The 15,785-nt window shown below is 31.8% G+C and overlaps 1 protein-coding gene across 1 annotated transcript; it reads right to left on the bottom strand.

Moving 5' to 3' along the window:
* Window positions 1-1,701: 1,701 nt before the first annotated feature.
* LOC148309772 (uncharacterized) lies at window positions 1,702-15,438 on the bottom strand. Its single transcript, XM_088259508.1, has 12 exons — window positions 15,169-15,438; window positions 14,959-15,087; window positions 14,502-14,692; window positions 13,958-14,111; window positions 11,483-11,707; window positions 10,652-10,925; window positions 9,901-10,139; window positions 7,160-7,430; window positions 4,376-4,493; window positions 3,778-3,955; window positions 3,287-3,517; window positions 1,702-2,840 (listed from the first exon to the last, which is right to left on the bottom strand). The coding sequence occupies exons 1-12, from the start codon at window positions 15,349-15,351 to the stop codon at window positions 2,391-2,393; spliced, it is 2,643 nt and encodes an 880-aa protein (XP_088115634.1). The 5' UTR covers window positions 15,352-15,438; the 3' UTR covers window positions 1,702-2,390.
* Window positions 15,439-15,785: the final 347 nt, after the last annotated feature.

Here is a 15,785-nt window from a genome sequence, read left to right as displayed (position 1 = left end):
TCTAAACTTTAAACCACAATATCAAAAATAATATTTCACATTTGTGGTGGAATAGAATTCGAGTAAAATAAGAACAATTCATGCGTAAGATAATATCTTTATTAAATTATTCAGACTAGGAATATAATAATTATTGCAAATATGGACATTAAAAATACGATGTTAAAATTTATTTACAATAAATCACTTTATATAAGTGTAAAAATAATACATCACATACTTTATACATTACATAGTGAGCATGCGGCAAAAGTGAACAACAGACATGGGCGGTTGCATAAAATAACTTCTTTAAAAGGATTTATTGTTCAATTTGGTTTTCAATAATTTGAAGCCAATCAGTGCATAAATTCAGTTGAGAATTGTATATTTCTAGCTCCTCATACATTTAACACCAAAAACTTTAGCTGGAAAGAAATATAAAGTGAGAAAAAGTACCAAACATCACTTAGTCAATAAAAATTAAGATGACATACATGGCTTAATTTTTTTATAAATTCTGAATCATGCTAAAAAAGTTTTAATCATCAAACAGAAATCGGAGCAAAATTATACAAACTTAGTAGTACTAACTGGATTTCCCCCTTATGGCGATTACTCCTATAATTTCATACCTATAAATATTATTTCTTAAATACCTGCGTACAATACATATGTACGAAAATTCAAATTCCGAATCTTACAGATGCATGAAATTTACATAAAACTAGGCTAGAAATAATACAATGTACTCTAAATATAAAATTTAACAATGATTTTTAATGCCAGGAACTTTTATTGATAAAATTGATGATTCTTGAATATAATTGCGAGAGAAAGAAAGTTTATTTTTTCATGGCCTGTTTTACTTATATATCTCAAATAGTTTTGACTTTCACAAATTGAGTCACATCCGCTTTTTTATGGCATTTAATAGTGACAATAATACTTGACAGATATTTGGGCGAACGCACAACTCTGATATAAATGTGGATATTTTTTTGCATAGCATACACGAGAAACAACCTAATTATAACAGCAAACACTGAATGAAACTGAAATATCATCAAACTGCAACAGCTAAACTGAAATATCATCAAGCGTTTCCTCACTTTATCTGTGAATTCATAATCGGAATAACTTTAACTTGTAAGTAATTGGATTATAGTCTGCTTTTGGTTCCGTGGTTAGTATTGTGAACTCTAGACTCAGGAAGTCATAGGTTCTAGGTTCGACCCTCCTACTAAAGAAAACGAAATTAGTATTCAATGGGTATCATCACTCGGAAATAATGGAATTAACGTTTTAACAAAAGGGTTTTTTTAGATTCTTGTATTTATCAAAATCAATTTCATTCATCATTTTCATAAAAATTTGCTTCTGGAAAAATGCCATTTTAGCAAGTTGGCTACATAATGCATCAGTACGTATGTGCTTGTTTTTGGTAAATATAGTCCCTACTCCTTCAGGTTTCGCTCCCAGATCATCATCAAATGAACCCAAAACATCATATTTATCAACCCTTTCCTGGCAAAATATTGTCAAGGATCAAATATCTCTTGGACTGCTCCAAGGTGCATATTTTTTTCCGAGTAGATTTGCTACAGCAAAATGATCTTAACTTCACTGGCGTTAACAATTTTGCCTCGAAAGGGTGATATCATTGAAAATATAAACTTATTGTTAAATTCACGTTGACTAGACCAAATGAAACATCACAGATGGATTAAGCTATATGTATATGTATGTATAACTAAGCTTTATTATGAGAATATCACACGTTGAATGTAAATTAATGATAATATGTATTACTTCAGAATCACAACGATACTTTCAGAAGCAGTCTCTAAAGGAAGCGTTGCTTTTGTGTTATCTTGATTGTACAATTTTTATTAGTTCAGCGTAGATTATCAACATATTTATGTCAAGATTTCAGAAATAATTGACTCCATAATATAGTAGTCGAGTACTTCTGCTTGGTTAAAATAATGGCAATGGATAATAATAATTGCCAAAACTATTATAAATGTTACTTAATATACTTATTGCTTATGCATACATCATCGGCTTAATCTGTAATCTTCATTTTGAAATAATGGAAAAGAAGAAACACATTTGAATTTAACCAAGTGTAGATTGTGATAGATTTTTCAAATACACTTTATTGCGCTCCATGCATATCTATGTAGGAAATGAATAATGGATTTTCATGGCATACATCACATTTCTAAAAACAAAATTGAGACTTAAAAATCACACTTGTCTTCCAGTAAAGCTTTTCTGAGCAGCATAGTTTCGGGTGTTACTTCTTCTTGGAGCTTTTTAGGTGACAAAGGGAGAGGATACTGAGTGGACGCTTGCGGGAGAGACGCGAGGAGTGCTTCGGCACCGCCCCCCGCCTCTGCGTGCTGTCATTTGGCGTGAACCCTCAAGTGTCGGGTGAGGGAGCCTCGCTGGATGAAGGCCTGATTGCACTTATCACACTTGTGCGGCTTCTCGCCGGTGTGGGTTCGCTGGTGGTCTATCAACCTCCTCTTGGAGATGAAGTTCATGCTGCAGTAATCGCAGGTGAATGGACGCTCTCCGGAATGGATACGGCCATGCTCTATAAGGAAGGACTTTGTAGAATAGGCCTTATTGCATATCTCGCAGAGGAAAGGTTTTATGCCTTTGTGAATCAGCATGTGGCGCGTGAGGTCCGCCCGAGTGAAAAAGGGAAACCGGCACACTTGACATATAAAGCGCCGCTCTTTGTGTCTGAACATGTGCGATGTCAAGTAGCTGTTGGAGACAAACTTCTTATTACATATTTTACATTCGTAGCTTTTTTCTCGGTGTTCTTGGTGAGTTTCAACATGATTCTGGAATTATAACATATTACATTTATCTCAAGGAAGCGCTTAAGTAATACTTTAATAATATACCACCCTACTACTAGAAAAAACCTTATTTAGAAATAATGAAATTTTCAAACAAAAACATTATGATTCACTCACTATGTTTAGTGTCATCACAGTATATGATAGAAATATAGTGTCTTCTTCCAAACAGTAATGAATATGAAGTATAATACAGATAACCAAAAGTAGACAATTTTCAACATAATTTAGTGGTACTTTGGAAAACTAATACAGCATAATTCTAATAATTCATGTATACACAGAAATGCTTGTATATACATATACTATAAATCGAAACTGTGATTTTTATACCACAGAGAAATATTCAAGTAAGTAAAGTACAAACCACAGATTTCTTTTCTATTTAAGAAAACAATATTATATTTAGATAAATTATTTGTAATCACCTGAAGTCCGCTGGCTGATCGATAGAATCCACCGCATATGTGGCAGACATAATCCTTCCTTTCCTGGTGAATTTTCTGATGATTTTTCAAAGTTGTCGATGTCTTATAGAGTTTCCCACAAACGGGACATTCTAAAGACTTTCCCGACGTCATGTGAACAAACTCTCGGTGTCGCCGTAAACCGTCCCACTGTTTGAACTTTTTATCGCATATATGGCAGATTATTTCACTCTGAAAAACAGTCAAACCAGATTTATTACTGGGCTAGTAGTATTTGTAGTGTAATAAACAAATAAATGATTAATTAATAAGAATAAATCAATTATTTCAGTAGATCTATCCTAGCAACTGACATAAAACATATCCAGGGTCAAATGCTGGAGCAGCAGTTGCTTTATCAAGGGATTCAATATTACTCTCTATTTTCTCTCCTAATATTCTAAACCAAGCAGATATCATTTTTAAATAGAATTAAAAAACCAGTAGCTTACCTCTCCTCCTCCGTGAGTGAGTTTGTGAGCTTCCAGTCTCTCTGGGTAAGCAAATTTCTTGTTACATTGTAAGCAAGAATAATCCAAATGGACATTCTTGCCTACGTCTAAATTATTTATTTTTCTTTTGATAGCATTATGTTTGTTTTTATTTTTCTTGTGCTTCTTTTTCTTTTTCCTGTGTGGAAATAAAATTTAAATGCATGAAAAAAGAATTGTCTACAAAATCTAAAAATCGTTGGTAAGCAAAGTTGATACGAATGTCTATGATCTACAATCGTTAGTCATCAAAAGTGATATACATTTACACTAACAGATATACACTTAATTATTTCTACAGATGTTAATTACTTTTTGACAAAATACATTTTGAGTCATCACAATTGCTACTGCACTAATTACTTGTTAGAGTGAGAATGCAACAATAAGTTAGGAAAAGTTAATATTTTTATTGAATTTCTGGATTTACTGTGGATGAAAGATCTGTAAAAGAGTGTGTTTTGAGTTTAGATTAAAATTTTCCGGAATTCTAGATGGACCTCAGATTCAGATTATCATTTAAATAATAAAAAAAAGTATAAACTGAAATGTTACTCACCGTTTAGTTTTGTGCAAATTATTTTGAATAGGGGAGCATTCACGGTCATTGATTTCATCATGTATGTTTTTATTTTTTTTAATAATCAAAGTATTATCATCTCCGGAAGAATCTGTATCTACAATTGAATATTTTAAGTTCAGAATAAAAATATACAATTTAAAAAAAAAAGATTCATACAAACAAAAGACAATATTTATTATCACCATAAGCGTTTCACCATTAAAGTTTAAATTTGTTAATATTTGAAGGTAAATCTCCACAAACCCAAGAATATTTTTTAACCGTAAGTGCTATTCAGCACTATCACTCTGTAGAGTTACTTACGTAAATTGCGATGCAGCACTTAGGCGCTGCATTTTTTAACATGCGTTTGTCTGTCTTTGAGAAAGCACGTGTTCTATTTGAGTGCGGTGTATTGTGGTTGGCGTGTGTTTTGATAAGTCTATTTATTGTTAATCCTGTTAAAATTAATACACCTTAAAAAGAATATATATTTTTCACCATGTCGGATATTAGTTCTATTGAAGACGATGTATCAAATTCACGAACAAAAAAGTGGACACCGATTACTGTGAATGAAATAAAAGCATTCATTGTGCTGTCTTACTGAGAATGGGAAGAACAAGACAAGCCACCATTTTTTTATTGGAAAAGGGATTCCAAAAGGGATTGCATGGACCTTGCGCTGGAAAACACAATTGTGAAGTGACAATTTAATATTTATGTATTTTTTAATCTTTTTTGTACTTTTAAATGTGAACTTTTTTATTATAAACATAAAATATTCTTTACTTGAAAAATTTAAAACAAATCGTTAAAATTGGTTGTTATTTGTCCATTTTATTCAATGCCATACTTTTTTAATCGAATAACACAAAACATCTGTAGCAATTTACATACATACTTACAAAATAAGCCCAACACTAAAATGGTTAACATTTTTTTAAAATCACATTACATATACTAAAATAATAAAATAAAAAAACACAATTTTTTCAAAACAACCACATTTTCGGTAACGGAATTTTTACATGTACATCGGGTCTCGATGCTTTATTTTAGACGGTTATGTATGAACTTTATATGCTCGCACAATAAATGCTCAAATAATTTATTGTACATTTCATGATACTTTTTTTTTAAATACACAATTTCTAAACTTCAAACAAATAAAGAAACTAGATTCATTTTACCTAGGAAAAGTTCTCTAAAAACACATAGATTTCTTCCCATCCATTGATTTAATAAAAATAATAATATGATAAACCCTTATCCGCACCCCAATGGTGCATAGGGCACTGCATCATATAAATGCAGTGTTATCTTGATCGTTTACACATGAAGAAAAGGTGATCAGCCCTCCGCTTCAGGTACCAGTCCAGGGTAATATTGAATAAATATTACAGTGAAAAAATCACTCATATTTATTTTACCCCCCCTGGGAATCGAACCCGGGACCTCCAGAACGGTAGCCGAGCGTGCTGACCATTACGCTACGGAGGCGGACAAAAACAAAGGCTGCCATTGATTTAATATTGAAAATAATTTATTTTACAGATATTTTATTCTGCATGATTTAGGTTCATCAAAGATTAATTGCAAAGAATATTATGAAAAAATACCGAAGTTTCAAACAAATTCATCATAATTTTAACACATTGACTACCAAAAGCCGACTAGTCGGCTTTTTACTGTTAAATGTAAACGACCAAACACTGATAAGTCGGTTTTTCTACCCTACGTACTGGAAATAATTTTCACAATTACGCAAATCACTATATTCATTTCAAACTTGAATTATTCATTTTAAAATGATATTTACTACTAGGTAAAAATTTAATTAAATAAATAAGCACTATTATTAGTGAAAATGTTAACATTTTAAAGAGAATATTTTTAATAAATAGGAAATGTTTCTAGAATAAATCACAATACGACACTTTTTGCTCATAATTTCAACTGCCGCTTGTTAAATCATAAATATTATTTTACGACCTCGAGTGAGAGCTATCGCATGTCGTGAGTATTTTTTTAAAAAAATTATGACAATATAACGATTGGTACAGAAATTATGAATGTTTTTATTAAAAATGTGCATTTTTTGCTAGTGGTACAAATTTTTATGGTATTTGAAGAAAGTCTTTAAAAAAAGTAAATAAAGTGTTAGGAGAGTCCCTATGACACACCGGGGGTCAGAGGAGGATAATGTTTGGTGCTTTATAGTATTGGGAGAAAAAGATAATGCTATGCTGGGGATGAAATACGATATTAAAGTTTGGACTTTATAAATTTATAAACATTAGAACTTAACATATTATTTTTTGATATCTCATCAAAGATGAAGACGAATATGGAAGTCTGGGCAAATGCCCCGTAAATACGGGGCTGACGACCGTCATAGGCTAGTTTAAGTGATCACCATACACACGTGTAACATACTGATAAAAGAGTTTCTGCTCAATAAAAAGCTTCTTTTCATCTCACCAATAGATGTCTCTAGTGAAGTTCTAGTGATTCAATAACAATGTTTCTGAATCGGTTCATATATATAGAACTTCCAAGAATTTGAGTATTGTGGTTGTCAATAATGGGTAGAATTGGTGAATGTTACACATGTGATCACTTAAACCAGCCTATGACGGTCTTCAGCCCCGTAAATGCCTAAACTTCCATATTCTTCTTCATCTTTGAAGAGAAGTCAAAAAATAATATGAAAATGAGAAAATCCAGATTTGTGAACAAGTATTTGGACACACTCTAAATGTTGTTATTAGAACTTACCATCAAAAGTTTCCAACTTTTCAGTAGAATAACCTAAATTATTCAGTTGAGTGTTCGCAGTCGAATCAAGCAATTCCGAAATTTCAACTTTGATTTCATTTTCCTCTAATTCGTTTGGTGCCTGATGTTTAGATTCGTGATTCGACTCGACAAAATAGAGCTTTAACCTTTTTTCTGATTGTAAACATTGCTGTTTGAAAATATAGAACTTATTTAAAAGTTCATAACAAAATTGACATAATGATTTCGGGAAAACATCGCTTTCAAACACCTGCGGAGAGATTTCAATACGATAAATAAATAAACATCTTAAAGCGAATGATTAAAAAGCATTTTTAACAAAAATAAAATCTCACTTGAATGGATGTACAAAACATGTACATTTCCGATGTCGCGTTAAACAATATGCTGTATAAATCATCCTTGGACGTTAAACATGCTCGACAAACAGTTTGAAAATTCATTTTAGGACATAATACTTATAGAAACATATTACTCGTCTTACTCTTTCGCGTTCTTTTTAGATTGTTGACTATATCGCTACATTTGACACTGACATTTCCAATAGTATTTCGCTTGTCAAAAAACAAACAACTTCCATAGAAAATATTAATACTGAGTAGGTGTGCATTGTGCACGAGTGCCTCCTAGATACACGTTAGAGGATTGTAGGTACCTACCTACTTACCAAGTACTACAAGATTTTTACTTGGTATTTAGAAGAAATTCACCAAGTAAAGTACACCATAGTGACTGCTGAATCAATTGATGAAATTATTACCGCTCTACTGGCTCTGTTGGATTTTACATACGGGTATTTATTACTTTACTATCTCTACCAGTAAAATATTCATTGTTTTCATTCTATATTATATCTCATGCGTAAACATCTTTTAAAAAAAATGTTTTTTGTAATACGATTAATTTTTCAGTTTGTTTAAGAATTATTTTTATTTTAGTTTATAAAAAATACTAAACAAAATCAAGAACAGTGAACATTTTATAAAAAAAAAGGTAGGAACCGCAATTTGATGTTACATTATTATGATAACCTAATCCTTAACCACTGAAAAATATTAAGGGGGGGACTGACCCGAGCATTTCATTGTAACGTAACATTCGCAGCAAGCATCCGACTTCGGATGGAGCACTCCGAATGCTATACTGACTATAGAACTGCTCGCATCGTAACGTGTTATGTTATGACGAAATGACTTTGGTCAGTCTCCACCTTTACACAGCTGCACACTGAGAACACTGGGTTTTTGTGGACTTTTTCAAATGCTATATGTGAATGAATGAAAAAATTAGGTATTTTTGAACATTTTATTACAAATGATTTAAAAATCCACAAGTTTTATTTACATAAAAATATTCACAAATACTAGTAGAAATAAAATATGTATAATATTGATAAAGGTATTGCTTACATAATCAGATCAGATAAAGCCAAGTCTCAATCACCATTGCAGTGAAATTTCATCCTAATACTGTATAGAATCATCACTGTTCTTTTTAAATATATAAATACATATTAAAATATATGAAAAAGTTTAAAATACAATACATATTACACAAATATTTCTCAGTACAATATGTGGCAATGTTCTCAGCATTGAAGATAAATAACTATTACATACATATGTATGTAGTATGTATTGAGATAAACAAGTTTATAGTTAACTTAAAATGATGCTTTTTGCCAAAACATGTATCAAATTAATACAATTTTGCGGCTGTTTGGATAATGAATATCTCAGTAAAGGAAAGATATAGAGCAAAATTTGTGATTGTATTTGATAGAGGCCAGTTATACGTATGGTTTGAGCCGTATTTAGCCAAACAGCTGCAACTTAAGTAACGGCTAGTTGCCTTTACACATTAATACTTAGCTAGTCAGGAAATTGCCAGCAAATTCGAATTTTAGTAAAATGAATTGAGAAATAGTTGAAGTGAGATTCATGTATTTATAATTCTATATTTTAGCATAACATAATTACATATATCTAAAAATCTAAACTCTGAATTGCAAGTAGAGTTATGTAATTCGCACTTCATCACATTTACTTAGACCAGAGAAAATTAGTTTTTTCTTTCTGAAGAGCTGCATTGAGAATGGGTTGCCACATAAAAATCTATTATAAATAATAAGGCTGATGAATTGTTTAGTATTAAAAAAAAATGACACAGATACTACAGTAAGGGAATGAAAAACCCTAAATCTTCAGTCAAATAATTGAACACTGTGGGTAGGTTCCTTAACCCGAACGCCGCTGACCAAAAAAATAAAATTTTGCTTTGTCATTGTTCAGACAGATGATACACGGTACGAATAATAAATCATGTTTAAAGTAAAAAAATAATAAGAACATCCCATTTAAAGAAACACTATTTAGAATCGTGGGTAGCTCCAAATTATATATTTATCCGTGATAGTCACATAGCAGACACATTAGTGAAGTGTCATAGATGTGTGTATCAGCCGTAATCAAGGGGTTTGTATTGATGATAGATATATTTTGGATAGACCAGGATATTTCATTAAGTCCATGTAAGTTTTTAGATGGTTCTGTTCCTATTCTATTTTCTGTCAATCTCCAATGCGAATAGACCTGTAGTGTCCGTCAGCAGTCCTCGGTTAGCATTGTCTGAGAAGATCTAAGGTGTTTTATTTCAATCCACTGCTCTACCAGACTTCTCCAGTAATAATCCAGTTATTTAAATAAATAATTAGCGTTTCAATGCGTCAGGAGATAGTCCTGTGATAGCTGCGGCGGTGCAATTGGGTGTTGCGTATTAAGGTAGTGGGGCTTGTCATGCGTCTTCATGTGCCTGTTGAGGGCACACTTCTGTATAAAGGCCTGGTTGCACTGCTGACACTTATGGGGCTTCTCCCCCGTGTGCGTCATCCGATGGTTCTTGAGATCCTTGGCCGCCATGAACTTCATAGAACAGAAGTCACACGCAAACGGACGCTCACCTGTGAATGAGAATTGCGACAAAATATTGAATTACAGGCAGTCAGCTCTGCTTGGTCGAGAAAGGTAAAAAATAATAAATAGTTGGCAATTGATGATTTCGGTAAAATAAAATTTAAATAATGTTCGTTGTTTGGAGGGTATAATTCAATGGACAACTATCCAATTTGCATATGATGTCTAGTGGTGGCAGTCCTATCTCTATACATACTTCTTTTAATTATTTATGTTTTTTTTCCATTGTATTTATAATATTATTTATACCATATGAACACCGCACCACCACTTACTGACAAAAAAATAATACATATAATAATACTTCTTGTACTTACAAAGATAGTACGCTGCCACCAGAAAATATAGAATTAATCTAGTCGTGCGGAGCTGAGATTAGAGCTTCATCTTACAACGGATGTTTAATCAAATATGGCCACTCACAATTATTTTTTAGTTAGATAAGCGAGTGCATATTAAAAAATGGTAACTAAAAGTGCAAAGCCTTTGAAAGAATGACCTGTATGAGTTCGGTTATGCACTAGCAGGAAGCTCTGTGTCTTGAACGCCTTGTCACATATCTTGCAGGCGTAGGGCTTCCTGTCCGAGTGCGAGCGCATGTGCTTGTCCAGGTCTCCCTTCACGTAGAAGTGCATGTCGCACAGGGTGCACGGAATGTTCTTCACTCCGGTGTGGCGGATGAGGTGGATCTTGAGATTGCCGGGCTGGATGAACTTTTTGCCGCACTGATTGCAGGCGTACAACTTCTCGCTAGTGTGCTGGATTAGATGAGCCTGTAAAATTAAAATGAAATTGATTTTTTTTACTATTGAATATATAAATAAACCTCTTGGAGAGTATGAGTGAAACATTAAGTTCTTTATAAAGAAATGACAAGATGTCAATTTCTTTAATTGTAATTCAAGCGATATCACTTTTTTTAATAGGATTTATAGCGACATTTAAATACCAAAGTTTTGTAGTATAATCGAAATACCAATATATCACACTTATTTAAAAAAAAATACCTTTCTGTTACATATTATAATCATTACAATAAGAATATATTATTTTGTGCATCTTTAATAAAAACCAATTGCTGGGAGTTTAAAATTTCCTGTAATACAATATTTTAAATTACACATTTCAATGTATTTAACAAAAATCCATTATATCAAAATTATAAAAATGGTAAAATCACTTTTATTTGGGCCTTGATAATATATGTACCTCTAATACATGCTAACAAAACCTTAATAATGTTTTTTGCTATAATGATAAACATTTTTTTACAGAAACCATTACCAAAAGCCAGACAAAGAATATCATTTTTTTATTGATATCCACATACCTTGAGATTGGAGGGCTGCACGAACTTGGCGCCGCACTCGTGGCACACGTACTTCATGATCCCGGCGTGCCCCCTCTCGTGGTTCTTGAGTACATTCAGATAAGCAAAATCTTTAGAGCATGTACTACACTTGTATTTACGGATGCCCGTGTGGACTCGCATGTGGCTGTTCAGATTGTTAAAGCTCGTGAAGGTCTTACCGCACTCCTTGCACGCAATGTCCGGCTAAAAAGAGACCATCTCGGTGACTTTGGGATATGCGGTCAATGAAGAGTGGTAAAGACAATTACGTTAAATCAAGGCCCTTTGTTTACAGTAAACCCACATACAATTATCCCTTCATATTCGCAGGGTTTACGTCCCTAAACAGGTCGCATATAGTGAATGTTGAGACCACTTTCAGCCAACGACTCATAAACATAAAATGCATCGATTGTGAAATTGTTTTAATAGAAAATACCATTAGTAAACAAATTATCTTTGTTTTATCATACAAGTTTGCGAAATTGTATGATTATCCTTGAAACAATATTCTTCTTCTTCTTCTTCTCGGTGTAGGCCTTGTGGCTTATTTTTAAGAGGGATTAGCCTCCTACAATGTCGATTCCCAGCTATCGATCCATCTCTTTGGTGGTCTGCCCGGGAGTCGTCTACCATGGGGTAGATGACTCCCGAAACAACATTGAAAGACAAAATCCGTAAGTATGCAAAAACCACCAATAATAAATCAGCTAATACAGACGGGAAACTGTATATACATTCACCAGCAATTTTTCATTTTAACCATTTAGTGAATCCCAACTGGCAATAATTGATCAATTAATTTATATAACGAAGCAACAGTACCTACTCATAATTTGTAAATAAACTGAATTGCATTTCAGCGGATAGGAATTTTTTTCAGCACAGTAAAAATGTAATATGTGAATAAATAATACTCATAATAAATTCTGGCAAACTTTGTTAGTTCACATCAAAAGAAAATAGATACAACAAAATGGCATAATTTATTCAATAAGTCTAGCTGAATTGCAAAATTAACAAAAGTATTTTTAGTTTTTTCTTTCTTTATTATTTTAGAATTGTTAAAACAAGCAACTAACAGTAAGAACAATTAATGCGATGAACGGGCATCCAACAAGTTATCCATAGTTGAAATTAGGTTTTCATTTCAGTTGTCAGAAGGATAAAGTGTAATTTTATAATTTAGAACTTTTTTAAATTCAATGAACGAATGGATGAATATTTTTAAAGAAAAATTAAAAATAAAATATTTAAAAGCTATAAGAAACTGGAAGTCATATGTGAAGTTTTACAGACAAAAACTTTGTCCAATATTACTGTTGTTTAAATAGATACATACAATCCTACTAATGGGTACATATGAACCAAATAATAAAATCGGCCTTGCATTGGTCTTCTACACTATTGCCATTTGCATTTTTATGTTACCAGATATAAAAAGAATTCTTATATGATATTCCATTTTAAGTCTGGCAACCTAAAAATTTAAATGGCAACAGTGTAAAAGGTTAATCCAAGATTCTAAATTCAAACTACAGCATGACTAGAGTACCTACTCTTGGAGATAATGGCTTTAGACATAATGCAGCACTAAGTACATATAGGATTGTATGGCTAGAAGTTAGATACTTGAAGCACACAATCGGAGTGAGGAGTGAGGCTTGATAATTGAATTACTCTAAAATGACATGGAACTTTATCCCTCTGACGATGCCTTAGCGCACAAACATACTAATTACATTTTTTCCAGGAGAGCAATTATAAGTTCAATAAAATAAAAATTTGAGTCATTGTTTTTCATACTTGTATAAGTAATAATGATAGTGATTTTTGAACAAGTATTTTTAACAACAACAAAAAATTGCAAAATGAAATTCATTCCAGTAATTGGTATGTTTAAGCATTAAACCATCTTATACATTTTAAGATTGGAATATATAAGGTAAGAATTATATTAATAAATTAAACAAATATTTACAATATATAAAGTACAAATCCACCAATTATCTTAAAACGGCCTATTACATCATTTTAAAGCGCTTCATGAATGATTTTTGTAAATTAATACAATTTTAAATTAATATATAAATATTTTTAAATTTTGCTGTCAAATCAATGCAATTGAAATTGGTAGATTTTGGAAATCACACAGTTTAAATACGCACAGAATATTTTAAAGCATATTTTTTTCTAGTAGTTTGTTTTATGTTTTAGATTAAAATAAAAAGCTGTTGTGCAAAATAAAATTGATAGGTTTATTTGAAAAAACATATATTTATAGTTATTTTCAAAAAAATCAGTCTCGGTCGGGTCTAGCATGGTAGAAAGATTTTTCTTGAAAATCATTTTCAATTTTATCAGTCTCCCTTTGTATATTTCACATGGAAAATAGACCATAATTTTTGTTGATAAATTTATATTTAAATACATAAGAAATGTTATAAAATTTACCTTCAGTCCAAAATGGACTCTCATATGTGCTTCCAGTTTATCATATTTATGGAAAGCTTTCTCACATTTGGGACATTTTAATGATTTTGTTTTCTTTGACTTTTCCTTTTTATCTTTGTCTTTTTTCTTCTTTTTCTTTGAAGACTTTTGAGATCTAAAAAAAATATGAAATTTTGAATGAAAAAAAAATGTAAAGAGTCCACTAAGTACCTTTTAGGGCTTCTTTTAATAAAGTATGCTATGAGTATTGACTTATTTAGGAGGAACATTGTCAATGTGTATTTCACCAATAAACTTTGAATATGTTAATATTTTGAGCCAATCCTCAAACCTGAAAATATTTTTGTAGTTTTTATGAGCAAATATTTTTGTAGTTTTTTACATGTACATTGCATTAACTTTCTAAAATAAAACATGTAATTTGGGATAAGAAAAAATGTGAGTCTTCTAAGTATTATAATGTTGTCAGTAGTTAGAATGTATCAGTGAGTGCCTGGGAACTCAAATCTTACTCCGAGATAAAGATTAATTTGAAAATATTAACTTTTTTGTTTTGGAATGATGGTAATCCTCATTGCTAAACGCATCCTCAACGTCAGAGTGGAGATCGGGTAAGGAAGCGGGAGATTTAAGAGTGACATGATCCACAGATATTGGTTCTGCCTGCATCGGTATATTGCTAACGTTGGGTGAAAGTGTTTCACTCACAAATTCAGGTAAACTCTCTTTCTTAACCTGAAACAAATAGTTCACCAACAAAAATTATACATTGTCTATTCATACATACATCTATAAATACATATTGTCTATTCCTTTCTTATTTAAAATTTCATTGAAGAGTTTAAAAATTATTGAATTTACACTCAGCCAATGAATTATGAGCCAATATCATATATCAAATTTTCAAGACTCATTTAAATTAGCATTCCGAAACTGGTATGCCACGGGTCAATTAATCAAATTAGAATTTTTATAAATTTTCAATTAAAATTTTTCGGTACCTGAATTTGTCCGTACTGTCTTAAAGTAGTATCCGATCGAACAACTAATTGCTTAAAATAATAAAGTCTGTTAACTAAGTCCAAACAAGGTTGACAAAGAAGCCCAGGCAGCCCATCATTTTCAGAAATCTGTGGGAGTTAAAAACAATAATATAATAATAAATGCTAAATTCCATCACGTGAAAAGGCGGAGAAAAATCTAATAATTACTTGGACAGAAGTGCAGTATAAAAAAACTTCGGCTGAGCACGTCCTAAAAATGTTTTGTAAGTGATCACTGACTGAAAGACATGCCCTACAGGTGCTATTGAAATCTATTCGATTGGGCACAGATTTATCGAATTCCATGAAAACTTGCGAATGAATATTAGATTCATTGCGAAAAAAATCCATTTTTAAATCAAATTGTCATCGAATTCCAAAGCTTTTATTATTACTGATTATTGCCAAACAATTTTAACACCATAGAAAAAACACGCTTCGTTGACAATGACAGCAACTGACAAGCTATAAAAATAATCCGTGGAGATAACCAGTACCTACTTATTTTCTTGAAAAATTTGTATAATTTATATAGCACCTATTTCGTAAAATGCTACCGCAAGCGCGCTTCACTGTGATTCAATTGGAGAAAAGGAGATTGTGGAATTGATTTAGCAACGAAATATGTTTTTATTTTTTTCTAAAAATCGTCTCAAACAGATTTTATACTCTACTCCTTTGTGAACACGTGAAGTATTGGGGTGATGTGAATGAATTTAGAAATTCCAAAAATCCAGATAGTACAATTGAAGGTGTTAAAATTTTTGTTTGAAACGATGTACACC

The sequence above is a fragment of the Brachycentrus maculatus genome, unplaced genomic scaffold, assembly GCF_059751285.1.
Source record: "Brachycentrus maculatus isolate JH-2025_06_01 unplaced genomic scaffold, ASM5975128v1 h1tg000117l, whole genome shotgun sequence".
Taxonomy (NCBI): Eukaryota; Metazoa; Arthropoda; class Insecta; order Trichoptera; family Brachycentridae; genus Brachycentrus; species Brachycentrus maculatus.
This window is presented reverse-complemented; position numbering and strand designations above follow the sequence as displayed.